Below are 25,188 nucleotides of genomic sequence, written 5' to 3' on the forward strand. Positions count from 1 at the left end.
ACAAATTAGCACCTGCAATAGCTACATACATGAGGGCAGATTAATATGTGAATAAGGCAAACACCAGGGCTGGGAGGGGCTGACATCTTTCCTGTACCTTTGTGTGTATGGCTTTAACTCTGCAATATTAGCTAAGACTAACTATATGTAAAAGAAGTAAAATTATAGACGTATCTTATTAATTCAATTATCCTTCAATTAACCTCTTGGAAACAAATATGGTGGTTTAGAAATTAAGACTGAAATCCCTGTTTCTACACTTGACCACTTTTTTCTATCCGAGAGGACTCCCCTGTTCTTCTTTTACTTGCATACATAGGAAATGCTTCAACGATGTTTGATAATACGATTTTCACAAAAATATATTTCAATAGGGCATCCAACAGCACAACAACATACATAACCACAAGTCAGCTCCTTGAATGTTTAAAGTACTTATTCCAATATGCTTAGGCCTATGTTTGGAGTAAATTTGTGACTTTTTAGGAATTTACTAGGGATTTCAGGTGCACTCCATGGAATCTCCGGCAGGTGCAGATTCACAGGAGTAGCAATATTGGAAATAATTCACGCACAGGAATTTGCTACAGGTGTACGTTTTTGCATGGGCAAAGGTGGCGCTAGATTTTTTAAATTATAGTTTTATTTTATTGATAGAACAGAGTGGCTTGCGAAACTGTTGTCACATGCTGCCAAACTCTGCCATACATCCAGAAGCGGCTCCTCCGCTAAGGCGCAGGAGCATCGGCCCACCTCTCCGAGCAGAATAAAGAGGAAAGTGTTGTTCTCATTTTATTTTTTCCTACTTCAGTGGCTCAGTTGGGGGGGAAGCTGGGCTATGTGACGTCATAGCACTGCAAGGCGAGGAGTGGTAAGTGGTAAGGGCACTCTAAGTGTACATGACGCTTTGGCCAGACATCTAGGGCCATGCGCACTTTGTATGTTTGCATGTTCTCCACCCAGGCTGCATTACAGCCCGAGTGAAGAACATGCCCAGGCCCAAAGCCCCTGTCTGAGCACTGAACCACGGTGCTAAGACCAATCTCAACACTGCCATGCAGTGTTGTGATTGGCTGAGGGAGACTGGGAGCCTAGGTACTTTCTGCTGCCGCACTCGAGCCAGACCAAGAGGACCAGGTAGAGGCGGCCGCCAGCGCAATTCCGGGTGGGTTTAAAAAAAAAAGTTTTCATTTCTCACTCCTCCTCCCAACCCCACCACTCTATATATCAATAATTCTATCCAGGAAAACAAGCACTAGGGTGCACAGCATTTGGTGGAAGGAGGCAGAGGACATCTTCCAACACCGAGAGTTACCCAGTTTCACAAGTATTTGAGGTATTATCTTAACTCTTTAATAATCACAATCAGCTGAGTATGGTCCAATTGACATTTATTAGCTCCTTGTGATACATACAGGCAGCCACTGCGTGTTTCGCCATGGAATTTCTGAAACCATCAACTTCATCAGTGCCTAATCAAACACTTATAACATCACCTATCATCCAAAAAAGATCCCCATAGTCTCTCTAAGTCTACTGGTAGCAAGGTTTACTCGAAAAGTATCTTTAAGGCAAAATATGTAGTCTATTTCTTTTTTGTTTCTCAGTAGGAATAAAGTCCAATATACCACTAACTATATCGATGATACTGGTTTCTCTTTCCTATTTTGAAAGCTAATCTATTTATTCTCTTGAGAGGAGTAGATTCGTGTGTCTTTTTGGGGAGATAAACTGTCTGCAAATGTTTGTGGTTCCTTAACCATACGTGCTTGTTGGTGACTGGAAGGTCCACGCCCCTGCAACTAGATTTGCTCAAAAGAAAATCCTCCTAACTGGTATAACATCTGTGTAAGTAGACCTATTTGTGAGGATGAGATCCAACCACATCTGAGGCTGTGAATTAGTGCTAAGCAACTGAACAAATGCCAATACTGTAATTTCTAGTTATCAGACCTTTGGTTTCTACACAAGAAGAATTAAACTAGATGTGAGTTGACGGTCAGTCAGAATAAATCACTTTTATTTTTCTCTCGTAATTTTTGTTGGTTATGGTTCACCAAATTACACAACATATATGGAGAACACAAAAAAAAAGACAATTTCATAAAATAGACGCTATCGAAATAACTTTCATACGTTGTTGATCAACATTAGCACTACAATCTCACACTCTCAAACATACCACACATACACATGTCACTATTTACAATTAGATATCGCAAAAAACAATTGATTTACACCAAAGATACTTTTTGGATAATTTAGTGATTATTAAACATATCAATGAAACATACACGTCCCCTTCAGCCATTTCTGGGACTTTCTTCGCCCAGTGGTTTACGCATACTAACTATACAGAGTTTTAGCTCCGTCAATGATACGACACCTTCTCGAAAGAACAGTCCGAACTACATCTATCAATCAATCAATCAATCAATCACAACATTTATATAGCGCACTACTCACCCGGAGGGTCTCAAGGCGCTAAGGGGGGGGGGGGTCCGCTACTGCTCGAACAGCCAGGTCTTGAGCTGCTTCCTGAAGGCGAGGTGGTCCTGGGTCAGGCGGAGGTGGGTCGGGAGGGAGTTCCAGGTCTTGGCGGCCAGGTAGGAGAAGGATCTTCCTCCTGTGGTGGCTCTTCGGATGCGGGGAATGGCGGCGAGGGCGTGGCCGGTCGATCGAAGTTGGCGTGTGGGAGCGTAGAAGTTGAGGCGGCTGTTGAGGTATCCTGGGCCTTGGTTGTGGAGGGCCTTGTGTGCGTGGGTGTGGAGACAGAAGGTGATTCTCTTGTTGACCGGGAGCCAGTGCAGATCTCTCAGGTGTCCGGAGATGTGGCTGCGCCGGGGGATGTCCAGGATGAGTCGTGCTGAGGCGTTCTGGATCCGCTGGAGTCTCTTCTGGAGTTTGGCGGTGGTTCCGGCGTAGAGGGCGTTGCCGTAGTCCAGACGGCTGGTGATGAGGGCCTGTGTGACCGTCTTCCTGGTCTTGGTGGGGATCCACCGGAAGATCTTAAGTAGCATGCGCAGGATGTTGAAGCATGACGAGGAAACGGCGTTGACTTGTCTGGTCATGGAGAGGGAGGAGTCCAGGATGAAGCCCAGGTTGCGTGCGTGGTCTGTCGGTTTGGGTGCGCTGCCCAGGGCGGGGGACCACCAGGAGTCGTCCCAGGCGGAGGGTGAAGATCCCAGGATGAGGACTTCCATCTTGTCCGAGTTCAGTTTCAGACGGCTGCTCATCATCCACTTGGCTACGTCTGTCATCCCTTCGTGTAGGTTGGCTCTGGCGGTGGCGGGGTCGTTGGTGAGGGAGAGGATCAGCTGGGTGTCGTCGGCGTAGGAGATGATGTTGAGGTTGTGTTGGCGTGCGATGGCCGCGAGGGGGCCCATGTAGACGTTGAAGAGGGTTGGGCTGAGCGAGGAGCCTTGAGGAACGCCGCAGATGACTTGGTGGCTTCTGATTTGAACGGGGGGAGGCGGACTCTCTGTGTCCTTCTGGCGAGGAACGAGGTGATCCATTCTAGTGCCTTCTCCTGGATTCCGACATTGCTGAGGCGCTGCACTAGGGTGCGGTGGCAGACAGTGTCGAAGGCTGCGGAGAGGTCTAGGAGGAGGAGGGCCGCTGTCTCTCCATTGTCGAGCAGGGCTCGGATGTCATCGGTAGCTGCGATCAGGGCGGTCTCGGTGCTGTGGTTGGTCCGGAAGCCAGACTGCGAGGGGCCGAGGGATCCGTTCGTCTCGAGGAAGGCGGACAGCTGCTTGTTGACGGTCTTCTCGATGACTTTTGCAGGGAACGGGAGTAGCGAGATGGGGCAGTAGTTCTTGAGGTCTTGAGATCTCCCATGATGCATTTCAAAGACGATGATATCCACTCAGCCTCTCCAACCTTTGATTTCATCAGGATTCGTCAATTAGATTAGACAAACATGACGAAGAAGACGAACATTCATATTTGCGGAAATACCCCCAAAAACAGTAATTGCCTGCACAGTGCTAACCAGAATCCCACGGTAAACAGGATATTGCCGTGTAACCAACAATGGCGTCCTGCAGTTGTGCAAACAACGGGTCTAGGACAGATATTGCGTTACTGAAAGCGCTCTGGATATTGAGGTAAGAACCCTGGCACACTCAGCGCCTTGCTTCCCAACCTGCGTTATTTTTCACGGAGACAAGCGCACAATTTCTCACCACCGTTTATATTTATTGACAGGTCCCCGATTCATTCCCAGTTCCTCGCAAGCTTCGCATAAAGATCTGATCACCAAGTAAGCTCTTCTCTATTTAACCCAGACTAGACTTAACCCGCTCACTAGACATGACTTCCTCACCAAGCCCGCCCTTTTTTCCAACAGATCTCCCACTAAAATAAAGTCCACCCAGAAGCCATGTAAGTAGGAATGGTTTTCACTCGTGTGCTGTTGACAAATTTGGTTTGGTACGAATAGGTCAAAGACTGGGTTTATTTTTTATTTTTTTCCAGTTGTCCACGTCCGGTTTTCATATTAAATAGGGCACACTCCTATCCAAGGTAAGAGGCAGAACATCAAAGGGGCAGCTAGCTCATACATGTATCCCTTCGCATTTAGTGACAGAGATCTCATTTCTCTCCCCTACAGCTATGAGGTCCTGATGAGAACCCCCCACCAGCTAGGGGTTCGAAATGCGTAGACCGCCTAACTACACCTTAAGATTACAATTTAACAGACAATCATTGATATGTTTAATAATCACTAAATTATCCAAAAAGTATCTTTGCTGTAAATCAATTGTTTTTTGCGATATCTAATTGTAAATAGTGACATGTGTATGTCTGGTATGTTTGAGAGTGAGAGATTGGAGTGCTAATGTTGATCAACAACGTATGAAAGTTATTTCGATAGCGTGTATTTTATGAAATTGTCATTTTTATGAAATTGTCTATTTTTGTGTGTTCTCCATATATTTTGTGTAATTTGGTGAATCATAACCAACAAAAATTACGAGAAAATTTATGAAAAATAAAAGTGATTTATTCTGAATGACCGTCAACTCACATCTAGTTTAATTCTTCTTGTGTAGAAACCAAAGGTCTGATAACTAGAAGTTACAGTATTGGCATTTGTTCAGTTGCTTTTGAATTGAGAGACTTGGCCTTACTGTGGGAAGCCCACACCCAGTGTTGTTTTCCCGTGAATTAGTGCTCGCATTTTGCCTTGCAGCTACTTTTATTGGGGCATCTGCATTGGGCATAGCTCAGTGAATTAGGTATTTCATCTTTTTGTAAACAGATGGAATTTAAAGCAACCTGTTGGGTTTTGGAAGGTATTGCTCACATACTTGAGAGATTTGTAGACAGTGTCATGCAGTTGGAGGTCTCAGGTATCTTCTGAGGTAAGGCAGAACACTGCCTCGCGCCCCTTTGCACTGCTGCTTCACACACTTATTAAAATTTGCAACAGAAAGGATTCCTACCTGAAGATTCACCTCCATGTCTCGAAAGAAGAAGTGCGAAGACAAACACCACCGCGTGACGGATCACCACCATCCTGTAGGAGAATCAAGGGCAAGGGTTATTATGTGCAATAAACTGTATGACTTGTGATTTCCTGTTCCTTTCGAACATGGGAGTATATGTATGGAATAATTCATCCTCAGTTGTCAGCATCAGCAATAACTGTGTATTTAATGAAGGTAGGATTGGATATGGCACCATCTTACAGGTCTTAAGAGATGAGTGTTGGAACTTCAGGTAGACAGTGATCCCACACTGAATCTAGGCTAGAAGCGCAGGGAAATTAGTTGTTCATCTGTTGATGTGATATTTTTGTATTGGGTTGGGTAATAATCATCATCTGTTCGTTTGGGTAACCACCACTTCCTTATTGCAAATGCTCACATCAACATTCTATTAGTTAGAATGAGCAAGGGTTTCAGGATATAACTCCTCAAGTCATGAACTAACACTATTGAAGCCAAAGTGCTTAATGTGTATGCAATAGTGAAAACAAGGGTAATCCCCAAATGTGCCTAGGGTGATACAATATGGTTTTTTTTAAGAAGGAGTTAGTTATGTAATTAACAATAGAAACAAGCATTGTCATAGCCAATAGGCCTCACCTTTGGGACCTTATAAGCATTTAGTTATGCAGCACAATAGCCTTAGTGCAACACCATTAACTGTTGCATGGCTAAACCCATATAAGGTCTCAAAGGCGAAACCTATTGGCTATGCCAATGCTTGTTAATCCTGAAAGTGCCACTAATGGAGGTCACAAGCAATCACTTTAGAAAGCCATCAGCTGGGGTCACGGAGGAGCAGGCAGGTCTCTAGGGGAAGCTAAAGGGAAGCAGTGATGTCACAGAGGAATTGAGGGTGGTCTCTAAGGGTAGCTAAAGGGAAGCAGCGAGGTCACAGAGGCAGGAAATGGTGGGTGGGGCGCATTATAAAGGGATGTAGGGAGACTATGAAGGAGGGTGTGGGGAAGTCACTCAGAGCAGATAAAAGGAAGCAGAGAAGTTGAGATGGGGTGGGTGGGGGTTGAAGGGGCTTCACAGCTGCCATATTGTCTCTGTGCATGTCTGACATGTCTATAGTTGCTGTTTACCCACGTGTAGCATTTGCAAGGCAGTGCAATGCCGTGCCCCAGTTTCCATGTCTGCCAAAATGAGAAGTACTTAAAAATAGCAGGGATACCTTACTTTAAAAAAAAAAAACCTTTGAGACATTTATTTAGGAATTGGGGTTTTATATAGTCCATCTTCAGGGGTCTTGTGCGCATCAGAGAATTATTCATGCGCGCTGACTCAGCGAGACCTAAAAAAGTAATGTCTATATCATATATAGAGAATCAGAAAAAAGTTATTTTTACTATTATTAGAATATACATAGTACGTGTTACCTATATTATTAGATTATACATAGTACATATGTACATATGTAACCCATATTAACCTAAATGAATTAAATGTCTAAAAGACAGGAACTGATTATACTGTAAATCCTTTTTTTTTTTGCGGTACAAAGAAATGATTTCATGCAATATGTTCCAAATGATCAAGTGCTCACAAATTTGAACAAGTTTGCAGTGATAAGTGACCAGTGAAACAACATTGCATCAAAAGAGTTAAAAAAGACACATTACTACTGTTTTTTCTTTATTTTTGAAGTCCAATGATTGGAGTCTAAAGGTGTCTATTGTCAACGGCATTTCAGGGTCGAGTTAATGTGAGGTCATCATCAGGATAGGGCAGTAAGTCCTGAATATCTTCTGTATCAAAAGTAAGAGGGGTATCTTAATCATCCCTCATAGTCATAAAGGTGCCAGCTGGTCCACACATCTCCAACTAGGGGACATTTGGGGAAATATTGTAGAGGGTGGGGTGGAAAAGGACAAAGTAAATGTCGTCACTGATGAGAATAAGCATATCTTGTCCAATGATTTAAATGTTTATGTTAAGTTGGTTGCAATTGATGAGGAACCTTATGTTCCACCAAAGTGTGAGATTGGTATTAAGGTGGAAAAAAAAAGAAGCCGTGCCAGATTATGGGTCTCCTTCAACATCATATTTTAAAATAGAAGTCTGTTTACCATGAAACTTGAACCCAATGACATCAAAGTTTTTGCTTTTGGTGAAAAAGCAAATAATATGGTTGGGTATTTTGTGGCTGATGTTAGTTTTATGCACAGGGCTATTTTATGCAATGTATATGTAGTTATTGATGGTCAACATGTATTAGGGTTGGAAACATCAGGGCAAGTTAGTAGTGTCATTAATTCCTAATGCTAAAATGAAAATCCACAGTGTTTATTGCTGAAGGAGGGCAAATGGCCAATAGTTTAAAATTCAAGCATGATCGATTGGAAAAGTTGTTAAATACTCACAAAGCAATTATTTCCTTATGAATTAGGAAAAGTGATTGGTTTCACACACCAGATTCAGCTTATACATAATGAGTGTCCTGTTAAACATAAACAAAGGCATGTGCCACTCACTGTCTGTTGAGGAAGAATGTTCTATGATGATAAAAGGTATGTACAAAGAGGCTTTATTGGATCTGTAGATTCAGCTGAATGGGTTTCTCTCATGCTATTAGTTAAGAGGAAAACTGGCAAGTTGAGGATATGTGTACATCTCAGGTCTTTAAATAAACAGATTGTAGTGTATTGCTATCTATTACCACACATTTAGAAAATGTTTGCAAAATTGGAGAGAAGGGCATTATTATTCAGTTGGACAAGTGTAAATTCTTACAGTAAATTCTTACGGTCAAAGGTGGGTTATTTGGGTCATATAATTTCTGATGCTGGTATTTCACCAAAGAAAGATTACCTTGAAGTAATATTTGGAAATTGTCCCTCTCTGCAGGATTAGCCCCGAACCCTGAGATTTAATGCATCTTCTTCTACAGGAGCAGAACCAACGCATCACATTTGGCACTAGTGCATCACCCTCTGATCCAATGTATTTGCCTCTGTTGTGGGATCAGGACCAAAGCAGCGCCTCAGCTGCACTCCAAATCTTTATCCATGTCCATGCAAAACAGGATCAAGGTACTTTTGTTAAGGAGGCCCAAACGGGTCCCTCTATCTGGCCCAAGCTCCATCAGACTGAACTATTGACTTTGCCTTGACCAGATATCTTATTGCTTCTAAGCGCTAATTTACAGTTATTCTTTAAAAATTCATACCTCAAGTTCTACTTATTGGATTTTTGACATTTTTGGTCTTGTTTTATTTATTAAATTAAATTCTCTTTTTCTAAACTGATGTGGATTCTTTTTGTGAGGTGGTTACACTGTTTTACTGTTTAAAGTATTGCACAAATACTTTACACATTTTCCCTGAAGTTAAGCCTGACTACTCTGCACCCAGCTACCGGAGGGTGAGCACAGGTTAATTTAGACTGTTTGTGGCTTGGAAGGTGGTTTCTGCTTGGACAGAATGCATACCTCTGCCAAACAGAAACCGAGTTTCTAGCAGCAATTAAATCTATTCAGTCTACCAGTGATAAGGATCAACTTATTTTATTTTTGAAAGTGCGAGTACTATTCAAGATTTGTAAAAATATTTAGTGGCATTTCTTTGCCTCTCTGGTTACTATTAAAAAAAGTTGTCAAATATGTAGATGGTGGAAAACAAGAGCAAGCCTACATTGAAAACACAGATTGTTAATTCTTCACCTTTGTCTACATACTCTTGCAATGCACGCAATGTTGTGACTGTTGATGCCAGTGCTAATGGTTTAGGTGCTATTTTGAGTTAGTTTAAAGGTGATGTTGACTTTACTGTCACTTTGTGCCTCTAGGGCTTTACCTTTTGTAGATTGTAAGTTCAAGACATATGTTTGGGGTAAATCATTACAACTGAGGACAGATCATAAACGTCTTATTTCTTTACTGTCCACAAATGGTGTTGAAAAGGCTTTGTCAAGAGTTATAAGAATCCTAGCTAAATTATATTAATATATTTGCCAGGTATTCAAAATGTAGGAGATGACTGTTTATCAAGATTGTCGAAGAGTCAAGACAAACCAGCTGATGGAGGTGATGTGGAAGAGTTATTTGTAGAATCTGTTTATGATGCTGTTTTTTTTTGGTTGTACAAAAGGGGGTGGTGATGGACGGAGCATCTGAATCAATCAAACACTCACACCCAGTCAAAAGATCTGGGTTTAATCCATCACTGTTCTTTAGCCCACTCTGCCACCCCAGTTCAGACATGGCTATATGCAAATCAGTCTGACCCTGTGCCTCAAGCTTGTTTCCGGTCCAGGGAAGACATGGCTTGGCAGTTCGGGCTGGACTGTTCCATGAGGCACAGGGTCAGACTGATTTGCATATAACCATGGCTTTGTCCTTACTTTCTTAATGAAAGGAAGAAAGCTGAGACAAGGACTAAATCCTAGTTGACTTAGTGGATGTACTGTTGACATTTTCATGAGGGGCATTTATACCTAGCAAAAGATAATATAATGCGTTTGTGGCACAAATCCGATAATTGTCAATACATGGAACGTCTCCATTGTCTTCCTAATATTGGTTCATGGTGGGTTAAAGATTTGCTAAAGTTAACAAAGATGTGTGTGTGAATGCTGATGAAATCTACATGCCAAATGTTGTTGTTGATTCAGTAGGTAGTTCTGTGAATAATGTGAATAACAATATTTTTGGGGTGCACCAAACATCAATACTTTACTAAGTGAATGATCTTCAAGAGGTAGTAGAATTGTACTCAATGCAAAACCTTCTAAAAAGTTGAATGATTTTGAATGATGCTGTTATGTATTATTTTGTAAACTTTCGTGTAACATGAAACTTCATAATTTTCTTTTGTTTTTTTATTTGTTTTGTTTCTTGAAAGGTAGGTGGTGCTTTCAAGTTTTACATGTTCTAGTAGTGAAAGACTCCTAAAATGTTTTTCGCTCCTGTAAGGTCTACATTTCCCATAGGATAACATTGGCTTACCTTATTACAGACATCATGTTTGGTCTCAAATGAATTGTAATCTAAAATCTTCTTTACTGGTAACATCGGATCATAAGTCCTAATTCTGAAAATCCCACTTTTAGATTTTTTGCATTTTTTTGTCCTAACTATTTAGTACCTGCTGCCAGTGTTCAGAGTCACATTGCCCAGCTGTTAGGCTTTGTGTATTCCTCTAAGACAGTACAAGAATAGGGCTTAGGTGTGGACAGAATGGGCCCTCCCGACAGGATGAATGGGGCAAAGGTGTCATCTGCCACACTTGCACATCGAAAGGGTTTGCCTCCACCACGCACAAAGAAACCCAACACTAGCTTTTTGTCAAAGAAAGGGGGGAGGATCACACTACCATTCATCCCAGCACAGTTCACCCCATTGTATTTTAGTAAACGTGGTATGCTTGCTTCAAAGTTGCTGTAGTTTTTTACCACGGTTGGTACAAAGAGTGCTGTTGTCTCTAGACATGTGTTTCTGGGATTGGTCTTTCATCAATAGAGAGCAGAAGTAGTAGAGAGAAAAGATTTATCATCCGGGTTTGCTAGAAATATTGCCCAAGTCTTCACAATTCCCAGTACTACTCATAGGCACACAGGTGCATCTTAGGAGAGCTTGTCAGCTCGTTGGCTCAAGGAAGCCCTTTAAACAGAGAGGGGGGAGGGAGCACACAGCCTCTCATCTCAGCACTGTTCGCCCCAATGCCTTCCAGTAAATGCAGTATGCTTACTTCAAAGTTTCTGTTGTTTTTCACTACAGTTGGTGCAGATAGTGCTGTTATCTCTGGACACATGTTGCTGGGTGTAGCCCTTCATTAGTAGAGAGAAGTGTCATATGAGCACATTCTAAGATCAGGTACAACACCACCACATGTCTTTTGTTGAACACTAAACATTGACATTTGACACACTTTCATTGAGTGCCTTTGCAGTATATTATTCTCTTGTGTTTATATTTCCACTTCGTAAACATATTATCACATATTTTGAACATTCTGTACAAGGACTACGTTTAGCACGCAAAATGTTGTCAGTTATCAATGGCCTCTCAGCGACAAAGCTATCACATAAGAATAAACAATAGCAGTCTAACTGGGACTTCAGCATGGCCACATGGGTGATGTTTATTATATAAACAACATCACTTCCTTGTTTAGTTAGAGGACCATTTTGCTGACACTGTGAGGCCACCCCATGTCAGAATTCTAGCCCAGTTAATTCCTGTTCACCTCAGCGAAGGATGCTGCCCAGCTCTGCACCAAGACAAGCTCCCTGATGATACTTGCCTTCAGGTGACAGGAAATCTAGATCACCCTACAAGGATTTGTCTGCTTCACCCACCCTAGACATACTAGGATAGGTAGCGCTAGGTAGGAGTACATAATATTATAGTACTTATATGCAAGCATATATTCTCTGTTGCAGCACAATGGTTGAACTGTTTTACCTTCTTCACCATTTTCGTTATGCTGAACACATTATTCTGTTTCTCTTTATTGATTATCGCACCACATGTCTTATACTCAAGAATCACAATGCTTTAATAAATATTGAAACGCCATGTTATGTATCTCTTGTATATCTCTCTGGGTGCATGAGTTACTAAGCAAAAATACTCATCTGTTACCACAATTTCCTTGGGGACTCAGGATTGTCATGTTTTGAGGTTACACAAATCATTTGTTACCTTGTCAGATTAGAGATATAGATGGTGCACTGTGAGCTAGCAGTACTTATGGCCAACATATCCTAGGGGTGTGCGTAGAATCGGACTCACACAACACTGACTTTATGTTGTTCAACCAACACACAGTTCTTGCTGAGAAAGTATAAGCTGTCCGTACTGTTCTCCTTCTCACATACAGTACGGACTCCCAAGCCATTAGAAAAATAATAACCAAGAATTGGGACGTACTAAAGACAGACAATGTTATTGGCAAGGAATTACCCAAAAGACCCAGTATCACATACAGACGAGGGAAAAGCATTAGGGACATGTTAGTCCGCAGTGATATTACAACATATCCTCCTGCGAATGTACAGGGCCTAGATGCTTTCTTTCCGTGTGGACACTGCAAGGCCTGTGACAATAGCAAATCATGTAAAGAAGTCACCTACAATGGAATAAAGAAGAAAATCTTGTCTTTTCTAACATGCAGTTCTACGTTTGTTGTCTATGCAATTGTTTGTACATGCAACAAATGGTATATAGGCAGCACAACATGTATGGCTAAAAAACGAATTCTGAAACACACCAGAGCCATCACCAATTTTGACCCCAAATATCCGGTGGCACGACATTTTAGAGAACAACATTTCTCTAATGTCAAGTACCTGAGTTTTATCATTTTAGAACAGATACCGAAGAACCCAAGAGGGGGCAACAGGGTTCTTAAACTGCGCCAGAGGGAGTCTAGATTAATCATAGATTTCCAGAGCAAGGTTCCGGGAGGCCTCAACCAGGATGAGGAGTTAGCCATACATTTGAAGAACTAATTTATATCTGTATGATGTACATGTAATTTTTGTAATTTTCGTTTTCTTCCATACCATATGAATGTTTAAGTCCTATGTCCAACAGAAGTAGGGATGGAAATATTATGCCATCGTTGACATGTTTTTAATCTTTTATGTATTTGTTTATGTTTCAGGAGCAAGAGAGGGGGCCCACTCCACCAGCCCTTCACTTCACGGGATCTCTCCCCTTCTCTATCTCCTTATCACATGGGCACTCGCATGTTTGAAAGACTGATAGTTCGAAGGACGGTAACATAATACAATTATGTATTTGAGCACTTGCGAATACCACACTTCGTGTGTTTCTTGTCTCATGGACGGTGATACAATGCAATGACGTTTTAAAGCACTTGTATATACCACACTTTGTGAGTTTTCATGTCTCTGCCATCACGGACTTTCCTGGATCCCTTGGACACTTGCCATTACTTCTTTCCAGTTCCTATTGTGGGGCTTTCATTTTGATTGGCAATCTTTATTGATAGCCCAGGACAACTTGCCAACTTACATGCATTTTGCGTGAGTAGGGGTGGAGTCAAGGCTCACCCTGTTGTCACATGTTCGGATCGGTGGACATGTTGGGTTATAATCTGTTCTCAGCAGGAGACACTAGCCCGGCCAATTTTGAGGCTTATTTTGAATCTGTACACACGTATGGGTGGTCCCGTTTCTATTCTGTGCATTTATCACAATGCTTGAATTTGAATTGTGCAATTTGATTTATGCAATCTTATTTATGAATTTTGCTGTGTTTATCATAGACTTTATTCACCATGGGACCTTATGTATTCACATGTTTACAGTTCTAAATGTATATATACATCGCAATCGGGTGAATAAAATTTATAGCATATGTGAGTCCTCTATTTATTTCTATGCACCCACATTGATTTAAACCAATGTCTTTCAAACGTACTTTCACGTGATCAAGCCGTCTTTTCGGCGAAACGCGTTGTGGAATAAACAGCACTGTTTTGATTTCGGTGTTTACCTCGTTTTTGTCCTGAGAGCGTGCTTCTAAGACTTAAGATTGAGAGAATATATATATATATATATATATATATATATATATATATATATATATATATATATATATATATATATATATATATATATAAAGGTTTAGGCCAGACAAAATATATATTACACTGTTCGCTAATTCTTACTTGTGCTGATGTGTCCTTATAGAGGGGAGCAACCTACTTCAGGAATTCCGCCCCTTATTCGCATCTTTCCAACACCTTCCTCATAAAGTGCCAGAGCACCCAGCCAAGCTGTCTACAGATCACCTCACCTTTGTTTATTTAACATGTTACATTATTATAAATGTTCTCCCAATGTTCATGGTAGTGTTTTCTCTTGCAAAAGGTCTCTGGTTTGTGTGCATCAGCATATCCGCTGCCTTCAATAGTCACTTTGCGAATATTTTGCCTAATATTTTAGTGCCATTGGTATTCATAACCGTCCTGAGTATCTGGGAGCTCCCCTTTGTTATTGCTTCATTGTACATTGCCAGCATGCATGGGGCAAAGATCCCTAAAGTTAGAGAATTTTTGTTTTTCTATAGATAGTTAAATGTTGATACACATTCCAATGCTATTGCCTGTCATCAATTCACTGTTGGAAAAAACTAAATGAATAAAGGGGCTCATTTGTAGTTTGGCGGACGGAGGTATACTCTGTTAGTGTGGCGGTGTAAAGTACGCTGTTGCCCTGACAGAGTCCCTGCTTGCCAACTGTTGAGATTGGCACTGGCATCACGGCAGTGCCTGTCAATGCATTATAAGTTTAAGGTCACATGATGGAGCCGCACGGCACTCTTACAATGTTTTTCTTTTAAAAACCCAAAGTGAAATAAAACAAAAGGAACGCCCCTTGTTACAAAGGTTTTCTGTCCTTGTGTGGGAGGCGTTTTACAGTTTTCACTGCCACTTACAATAAGGTTTTACCTGATGGTGATGGACAGTGAAAACTCACTATGTGTTCACACAATCTGGATCAGGTGGGCAGACACATGGCAACACTTTCGACCTTCCTTACTCTGTTGAGCTGCAGGAGGGTTACGTCAGCGCCGGAGAGAAACTAGCCTCTTTTGTTGACATAATGATGGTCTAACCAACTATAACCGAGACAGGCGTACATTCAGTTTGGGGAGAGGGTACTATGTCACAAAGACGATGGAGTACCCACTCCGACAAACTATAAATCAGGCCCTAACTATTCAGAGTTTGACTGGGCATTAGCTTAAAATGGCAGCTCCCCTTCTGTTTCAAGGTGTCTTCAGTACAATTGGTCACATTGTTGTCTATTAACATATCTAAAGGTGAGAGGATCCCTTGTATGCTGCAGCCTTTCCAAGCACATGTCGGATTAACAGGCACTCGGCACTGAGCTGGGACATCCCATTGGCCACAGGTTTGTCTCACATTCCTTAGGGGCAGCATTTACCTCTCATATGATTCTTCAGGCATAGTACGACAAAAAGAGGGATACAAAGCTATAATGTGATACGATCCTACAAACAAGCTTTGTCCAAGGTTTGCGACATGTCAACTTATAGGTTTTGCCAATGGTTTTATCTACTCTGCACAGCTTCCCTGTTGCTCTGCTGTATGTCTACAGTTGAATAAAAATGGTAAAGAGGAAATGCTCCATGGGAATTGCAAACACAAGATTGACAAGCTGAGGCCCGAACAAAATGCAGCAAATGAATAGGACAGGAAGCCCAACGAATGAAAAGCAATGGGCAGTCTCTAAGCCCCTCTATGTTCTTGGTAAGCCGCAATATGTCTGCAACAAACGGAAGAGGACTTCTGGCATGTAATGATACTTTAACAGCTTGCTCAAAAAACCAGGAGTATCAGGCCTGCCTTCCTCGCCGATAGCCCATCCTCATCCAGTTGTAAGTCCCTCTTTCTGTAGCATTCAGTCCTAGAGGGTTATCAAACCATGTCAGGATTTGCGTGACCTCTAGCTGTGGTAGTGGGCGAGGAGTACGATGGGAAGGGGATTATGTTTAGTGAGGAGGATGCATTGTACGTTCCATAATGGAAATGATGCTTGGCTGCTACTTCAGCCAAAGCCTCATGTGAGTTTTGAAACTGGAATTTTAACAATAAAGGTAAGGCAAAATTTTGGGTTTAGAGGTGAGTAATGGAAAAGGGTTTTAAGGGTATAATTTCAGGGTTTAGGAGTGGATAGTGGTAAAGGGTGGCAAGGCTAATATGGGGATTTATGGATGAGTAGTAGTAAAGGGTAGTAAAGGTCATTTTAGGATTTAGGAGTATGTAGTGATAAAGGGTGGCAAGGAGGCTAATTTTTGGATTTCGGGGTGAGTAGTGGTGAAGGGTGGTAAGGGTAATTTTATGGTTTAGGGGTCGGTAGTGGTAAAGGTTGGAACAGGTAAATTGTGGGTTTAGGGGTGGGCAGTGTTAAAAATTCTAGGGGTTATGGAGGGATAGTGATAAAGGGTTGTAAGGGTACTTTTAGAGTTTAGGGGTGGGTTGAGGTAAAGGGTGGTAGAGGCAAATTTAGGCTTTGGGAGTGGATAGTGGTAAAGGAAGGCACGGGTAACAGCCCTTGAAAAGCCTACACGCCCACTTGCTATGGCAAGACAGTTTATTCAGGGAGAGACAGTTTCCAGACCTACTTGCCCCGTATGACGAGAAAGCTGAAGCCAGAACAGCTACATTAACTCATAGCCTCTTACTCCAAACTCACTAAATGTGTCTGGAGGCCCTTGTTGAGCAGCCATATCTTCAACAATGCATGATGCAAACAAAGGACAGGTGTTCTGGTTGGCTGATTGCAGAGCTGGCTCAGACAGCAGAGCCGGGTTGCAATTAACCAGAGGGCAGCCCACATTTGCGATTTTAAAGCACCACCCATCATCACTTGGTGTGTTTCCAGCTCATTCTCTGCTGCTTCTCATTGGCTAATTACAATCAGCCTGGTCGGAATATGCAACTTGGAGTGTGCGTGTACTGCCACAGTCAGCCCCTGCTTGCAGTGACTCTGTGCCTGGACAGAACTGTGGGAGAGTCAGCCTCCAGTGTTGTCTGGTGTCCTTGCTTCCCAACTCCCTCACAAGATGCCACCTCAGAAACCTCCATGCGGCTCCGACTGCACTTTTGAAATATAATATTATACGCCCCTGCCCCTGGCTTGCGTCTTTGCACCTCAAAGCGGGTTCGGCACCATCTCTTTCCACAGTGGGCAAGTCCCTCTTGTTAGGATGGGTCACTAGCTCCCGCTCATAACCTTTCCCTCTAGGTGTTTGACTGAGTAATTGTAACAGCTGCGGCCACTGCTGGAGTCACTGATCATAACATTCTGCAAGCAAACATTTTGAATTGTTGGTTTTCACACCACAGCGAGATTTTGTAACTAGTATAAACAAGTTTCCCCTTATAAATGGGTAGCTGGGTAGCAACACCTAATAGATTGCACCCAGAATACTAATTTGCACAAGATCACACAGTGCACAGGGCACACCGGATTATAGTGGGATATCTCGTGACATTTGTTCATCACCCTTTGCTCACCCGACCCCAGTAAAACACTTACAAGTACTTGGTGTCCTCTGTGTAGCTTTATTATTATACCAAAACACCATTTCATTTGTGGGTAAAACCTCCCACATTGACCTTTTTATTAAATTCACACATAAATGATGCGCTCCATACATATGCGCCACAGGTTAACATGTATTTACAATTCAGCATCTCTAGAGGTGTTTTGTACCAGCAGGACACAACACCACCCCCTTTCCAAGCACCAGCTACTAGGGTAGGGCCAGAGAGTCCAGGACCACCAGCAGGACGGCCCCCTCTCCCGCCAGCCCAGAGCCACCATTACTGCTTCCCCTGCTTCAGTGTCATCCATTTTCCGGCCAAAAATAGTCCCCCGGCCTTTTCTCTTATCCGGGACCCCGCCACTCACTATTGAATTTAGGGATGGGTGGGTGGGCAACTGTTGCTCCGGCTAGCCTCCCTGTGCTGAAGGTGAGAGACAAAGAGGGCTACTCCCTGGGGCACTGTAATTTTAATATCTTGGGGGGAGGGCTCTCAGACGCCCACCTGGCATCTCACATTACTGAGAGACCCTCCCCATGACAGTAGCCTGGAGAATCGAAACTCTCAGTAGCCTGGAGAATCGAAACTTTCCTGCCAGGCACGGAATCCCACTAAAGGCCCCCCTCCCCTAGCCGCGGGGGTGGCCTCTCAGAACTCTTTCTTGCTGGTTCTACGGGTTAACAGTCACTAGACCAACTTGTGCTAGAACTGCTAGTGCAAAAAACACAGTTGATGGACAGAACGTAGAACAATGTCATACATTCACCCCAGTACAAGGATCTGGGCCCAAATCCATCGTTTTTTTGCACTCCACACCACCCTGGGTTAGACACTGGCTATATGCAAATCAGCTCTGACCCTGTGCCTCATGGGAACAGTCCAGTCCGAACTACCAAGCCATGTCTTTCCCAGACCGGAATCAAGCATCCAAGGACCGGTTTCTGGCTATCAGCCTTTATCAGCCTGGATAGCTTGACTCCAGTGGTGTGGAGAGCCTGGGACTCACGTCTGAGTATACCCAGCACACTCGGGGTGAAAATTGCAAAAAATACAGTTGATGGACAGAACGTAGAACAATGGCATACATTCACCCCAGTACAAGGATCTGGGCGCAAATACATCGTTTTTTTGCACTCCACACCACCCTGGGTTAGACACTGGCTATATGCAAATCAGCTCTGACCCTGTGCCTCATGGGAACAGTCCAGTCCGAACTACCAAGCCATGTCTTTCCCAGACCGGAATCAAGCATCCAAGGACCGGTTTCTGGCTATCAGCCTTCATCAGCCTGGATAGCTTGACTCCAGTGGTGTGGAGAGCCTGGGACTCACGTCTGAGTATACCCAGCACACTCGGGGTGAAAATTGCAAAAAACACAGTTGATGGACAGAACGTAGAACAATGTCATACATTCACCCCAGTACAAGGATCTGGGCCCAAATCCATCGTTTTTTTGCACTCCACACCACCCTGGGTTAGACACTGGCTGCACCATATCAACAAAGATGTGGCGGGATAACAAAATCCTGTGTCGATAGGGGCTTGTAAATATGCTCCTAACTCCCCCCAGTGGGGGCTAGGGTCACTGGGGGTTGGTGGAGCCTATATTTTGAGGAAGGGGGCATGTGTCCCCCTTCCTGAGCCTTCAGGTGTCCCCAAGGACTCCAATCAATTGTTTTATTATGGGGAGGGGGCATTCAGCCTGTCTCCCTCATCTCCTGGGCCCTAAGTAATAGTTTTAGGGAGGGGAACTTACACCGCCACCCCTCCCTGAGTCTCTTCAGGTCCCCAGGGACCCAATTCTCTCGGCCCAATCAAATAGTTTTGGGGAGAAGAGCTACAGCCCCGTCGACCTTGGCCATTAATGTTAAGGAAAAGGGTCATCACGACCCCCTACCTGAGCCTCCGTCTGGCCCCAGGACGCTATAAAAGTAGTGTCCTGGAGACCTCATCTCCTGGGACACTACAGTGTTCCCTGCCCAGAAGAGTGTGCTTAAGGAATGTATATTTTATTCCCTGTCTGCACTCTCCCGTACAGGGAAGCCAACTTTGCTCCCTCCTGGTGAAAGCACAGAAAAATATTTCTCACGTTAGGTCGGAACAAAGTAATGGAGCCGGCTCCCTACTGCACTAAGAATGGGTGCTAGCGGAACAGCGGCAGGGACCTGGAGGAACCCATCAAGGCCCCAAACTTAATATAAACTGTGGGTGTGCTGGGAAGAACAGGGACACCCAAAAATAAAAAGAAATAATTATTAAAAGGAATAATAAATGAGTGGTATGAGTCGTTCATTTATTATTCACTGCTATGTGCAAGGAGCACAACATAATTTGTGACGTCTCTATTATTAAATATTGCAATATGTAAATTTATTAAATTAAATTTGATTACAGAGATTGATGACTTTTTGAAGAAAACAGTAGGTCTGCTTAATATATGTTCATGTGCTGACCCCATGATAAAACCAACTGGCCCAATACTTTTTATATTTTGACCCTGTGACCAAGCCAGTAGATCTGCCCTACTTAAAACAACATCCTATATATTGTTCCATGACATAGTCAGGCCTGCGTGGTGGGGAGGTCATACTGTGTGGTGAGTAGGCGCCCGACACCCTCAAGCTCGGGTATATGGCCAACCCCACGCCTGCACTGGGGTAGATATCTTAAGTTACATTTAAAAAAATAGAGATTCTCAGAACCCCCCCCCACACAGATTATAGTTATGTGACAATGTCAGTTAATACAAATAATTTTGAATTAACAAAACCATTACAATTCACTAGTTATCGTTATCTGAAGTAACTATAACTTGTGACCTAAAGTAACTATAACTCGCACTCTCGCCATGCACTGCTAATTATGTCACATAATACATCACTCATGACATGTTCTATGTCAATGATGATGGCAATACTGTGCATATATGTGTATATAGGGTTTTTACTTCCCTTATAATACTTGGCATCTGTGGTAAAGATGCTTGGTAAAGGCATGTGTGGTAAAAGCGGGGTGGTAAAAGCATGCATAGTAAAGGATTGTGACGCATCATCATACAGCCGCTGTAGCAAAAGGAACCACTTATACTGAAGGTACGTCTGTGTTTGAAGAATATCTAACCTTTGGAGACGACTTAACTACTAAGAGACAGTTCTCCATGATGAATGCTGTCAAATGTAGGTATATTGATATAGGCAGAAGCTTAACCCCTGCCTAGGCCAGAGCTTGCAGGAAGGCAAACGAGCCAAATACTAAACAAGTGATACTATCGGCACCCAGTCTGTGCTTCACTACACATTGCAATGCTTGGTAGGGCTGTTGTTACCGTATTTGATAGAAACTGGACTTCTTTGCAGATTGCCTCTGCACTTTTTGCCCCGATTAGAACTGCCAGATGCTATTTTTTTACATCTGATAATGCACTGGGACCTGTTTACCAGGCTTCAGTGCCTGTGCTCTTTCCTCTAAAAGTGATAGTAATTAGTGCACCCATTAAGCAAGGAACTTTGCCCCCTTATAGGTTCCTAGAGTAACCCTGTAAAGCAAGGTTTGACTGTAAGTGACCGGCGGGCCACAGAGTAACATGAGCTGGCTACCGACGAAGCTTGAAATAACAAGCTCTGGTATGGAATGACCGAATTGTGTCATGTTTAGTGTCCAACACAGTGCTTTTTCACCACAACATAATTCTTGTGTCGAGAGTGAACTAGAACAAAGCACAGGGATGCCACCCTGCGTGGGTGCCCCCCAGGATACACAGCGCCCGTGCCTAGGTGGGCTTCCCCAAGCCGTTTTCTACCAAGACAAGATTCAGCCCTCCTAGTGGGGTGTGGTAGCACTTCCCCACAATGGAGACAGAGGCCCGTGCAGGAAGGAGGTCCAGTACGCCCAGTGTCCCCCCCCCTTCATTTGAAAGGGACCAGTCTGATTTCAAAGGCATCTAGGTTTGAATTATTTAAAGGTTCACAACTCAGGTTGTATATATGATACAAAGTTAGTATTGGTATCTATATGTATGTTCAAATACACTCTATTGTTTATAAATCGGTGTCAGATTTCTTTTGAGTTGTCTCAATTACTTATGAACCATAATGGTACTATATAATGCTAAAGACATGTTCTCCCAGTAATGCCTGTCTGCTCTTTGCTGCACTACCAGGATTAAGCTAAGGATTCTTGTTGTGGATTCCAAGGATCATCCACTGTGTATAGTAAGCCCCCCCCCCACCCCCCAGCCATGCCACATAATATTCCACCTTGCAACAAGCGCCTTTCAGGTCGAGCTCTGGTAAATATTTGACTAACACATGGTCTTCACTCAGAAACAATGGCAACATGGAAGAGTGGGTTCATCTTGCAATTACTCATCTGCAGCCTTCACTACTCCTGATTCAGTTTCAAAAGACAATTTCATTTATAATATTTGCAAAGTATGCACGTTCTTACAAATACAATACAATTTCTTGTATAATACTTGAATAGTATGCATGTTCTTTCAAATACAATAGAATTTCGTTTATAATATGTGCATAGTATGCACGTTCTTTCAAATACAATATAATTGTATATATTGTCTAGAGTCCTATTTTGCTTTCTCCAGTCAGCTGAATATGCATCACCAATGTGCCCACAATTCTTGGAAATGGAGAAAGGGACAGCGTAATGTGTGTTCTTTATTGGACATGTTGAAAGTAGTCTAATGTGCTTAGAATCTACTATTTCCGTTTAGTTTTTCCAGCAAAATGCAAACCACAATGCTAGAAAATAAAACATATTGCAATGACCCATTTCCTCCACCTCACTGACCTCGGCTCCCCAGCATGTCCCTGATAAACGTCCAGTTTCACTGTTCTCTGTTACGACCGCTCATTCCATCGAATTAGTTTCCGCTACTTCAGGAGAAGCCAGGGATCACCCCACAAATCACGGAGACCCGGTCACACGAGCGCTCACAAGAGCACACCAGTGTCTGTGCACTGGACTCCAGCAGGGAGAAGGTGCAGACCTGTGCCTCCTGCCTAGGCATCTGCGGAAACACTATTTACTTTAGAAGTTGACCTCACTGGTGTAAAATAAAATGAAATGTCTTCACCCACCTGTGCACTGAGGGGGACGGCTGCCTCTTCGTCTGCCTCCAAGTTGATTTTCCTTCTGGGAGTCCGGATTTCAGCTTTTGTGGGGCTGGGTTAACTGGCTGGTGTCCAGAGCTGACAGCAAGTAACCAATCGGCAGGCTCCAAGGACGTAAATCGTGTTGCAATTACTTCTAGGGAAGTGACCTTCTATGTTGACCTGTAGTCTGTTTAGATGCGCTAGCCAAAAGTCAACAGATTTAACGTTTTAACTAGAAATGACAGATTCTAATATTTTTTGGTCTCAAGACAGACCGTCAATGAGGGGTTTTAGCACAATTCATTTTACAGTCTAATATGCTACTCGGGTACATACATGATACATGTGTGCAATAAAGAGATGCAGAGAGTGGGGTAGTTATATATGTCTGCAATAAAAGAGTTGCAAAGAGTGGGGTAGTAACATAGGTGCACAATAAAAAGAGTGCAGAGAGTGGGGTAGTAACATAGGTGCACAATAAAAAGATGCAGAGAGTGGGGTAGTAACATAGGTGCACAATAAAAAGATGCAGAGAGTGGGGTAGTAACATAGGTGCACAATAAAAAGAGTGCAGAGAGTGGGGTAGTAACATAGGTGCACAATAAAAAGAGTGCAGAGAGTGGGGTAGTAACATAGGTGACAATAAAAAGATGCAGAGAGTGGGGTAGTAACATAGGTGACAATAAAAAGATGCAGAGAGTGGGGTAGTAACATAGGTGCACAATAAAAAGATGCAGAGAGTGGGGTAGTAACATAGGTGCACAATAAAAAGAGTGCAGAGAGTGGGGTAGTAACATAGGTGACAATAAAAAGATGCAGAGAGTGGGGTAGTAACATAGGTGACAATAAAAAGATGCAGAGAGTGGGGTAGTAACATAGGTGCACAATAAAGAGATGCAGAGAGTGGAGTAGTAATATATGTGCACAATAAAGAGATGCAGAGAGTGGAGTAGTAATATATGTGTGGAATAAAGAGATGCAGAGAACAGGGTAGTTACATATGTGCTCAATAAAAAGATGCAGAGAGTGGGGTAGTAACATAGGTGCACAATAAAAAGATGCAGAGAGTGGGGTAGTAACATAGGTGCACAATAAAAAGATGCAGAGAGTGGGGTAGTAACATAGGTGCACAATAAAAAGATGCAGAGAGTGGGGTAGTAATGTATGTGTGCAATAAAGTGATGCAGAGAGTTGGACAGTGATATATATGTGTGCAATGAAGAGCTGCAGAGAGTGGGGTAGTGATATACGTGTGCAGTGAAGAGATGCAGAGAGTGGGGTAGTGATATATGTGTGCAATGAAGAGGTGTCAAGATCAGGATAGTGATATATGTGTTCAAAAAGAGATGCAGCGAGCGGGGTGGTGATATTTATATGCAGTGTGGAGATGCTGAGAGCAGGGTAGTGGTATATGCGTGCAATAAAGAGATCCAGAGAGCGGGATAGTGATATATGTGTGCAACAAAGAGATACTGAGAGAGGGCTGTATTACATGTCAATGCAGGAGATACAGAGATCGGAGCAGTGTTATAATATACAGGGAAGAGCTGTACAGGAGTGTTATATCAGTGCAATATAGGTATGGAATAAGTAGAACCGTGTTAAATGAGTGCAATAGCAATATTTACGGACCAAGGTATTGTTATACACAGCCACAGCCTGTAGAGGGAGTTTCGGTGGGGCGGAGAGGCGGGGGAGGGGCAGGATGGGGGTGCTAAAAACTGGAGTATGGATAATTGAAGGTAAGTAAACAATTTAAATAATAAAACGAATTTCGTAGCGTGCCCTGCATCGCAAAATGCGATGCAGGGTGCTCTACAAAATTTGTTTTATTTAATAAATTGTTTACTTACCTTCAATTATCCATACTCCAGTTTTTAGCACCCCCCACCCTGCCCCTCCCCCGCCCCACCGAAACTCCCTCCACGGGCCGTGGCAGGTTATACATGCCTACGCATGCTCCGAAAGATCTTCCGATGGATCCCCAGAGAAACCAGAAGAACAGTCACCCAGGCCCTCGTCACCAGCCGATTGGACTACGGGAACGCCCTCTACGCTGGAACCACCGCCAAACTTCAGAACCGTCTCCAACTCATATAAAACGCATCCGCACGACTCATCCTCAACATCCCCCTGGCAGCAAAGACCTGGAATTCCCTTCCCACCCACCTACGACTGACCCAGGACCATCTCAGCTTCAGGAAGCACCTCAAGACCTGGCTCTTCGAGCAATAGCAGCGCCCTGCCCCCCCAGTGCCTTGAGACCCTAACGGGTGAGTAGGGCGCTCTACAAATGATTTGATTGATTGATTGATACATGTGCATTGAAGATATGCAGAGAGAAGGGGGAAGTTATACAGAGTCATTGCATCTAGTTCCAGAATGCTAGCTTCACTGACTTTAGAAGGCACATGTTATGCCAAACCTTAATTGGTAGAATTATCTGCATTGGCAATAGTAGGAAGAGCAGTCTTCAAAGCTGCCTGTGAAACAATGGCTAATGTCTAGACAGTAAAATGGTTGGTAGAATGG

The 25,188-nt window shown here is 43.1% G+C and overlaps 1 protein-coding gene across 1 annotated transcript in view; it reads right to left on the minus strand.

Annotated features, from left to right (window-relative positions):
- LOC147665057 (uncharacterized) overlaps window positions 1–22,749 on the minus strand; it is a 91,886-nt gene extending 69,137 nt beyond the window's left edge. The window contains exons 1-2 of the mRNA XM_086949786.1: window positions 22,642–22,749; window positions 5,451–5,524 (exon numbers count right to left, since the gene is read on the minus strand). Coding sequence (XP_086805912.1) covers window positions 5,451–5,523 — 73 coding nt within the window. The 5' untranslated portion in view covers window position 5,524; window positions 22,642–22,749. The remainder of the gene's footprint in view (window positions 1–5,450; window positions 5,525–22,641) is intronic.
- Window positions 22,750–25,188: the final 2,439 nt, after the last annotated feature.

Source organism: Lissotriton vulgaris, unplaced genomic scaffold, assembly GCF_964263255.1.
Source record: "Lissotriton vulgaris unplaced genomic scaffold, aLisVul1.2 SCAFFOLD_1398, whole genome shotgun sequence".
Classification (NCBI taxonomy): domain Eukaryota; kingdom Metazoa; phylum Chordata; class Amphibia; order Caudata; family Salamandridae; genus Lissotriton; species Lissotriton vulgaris.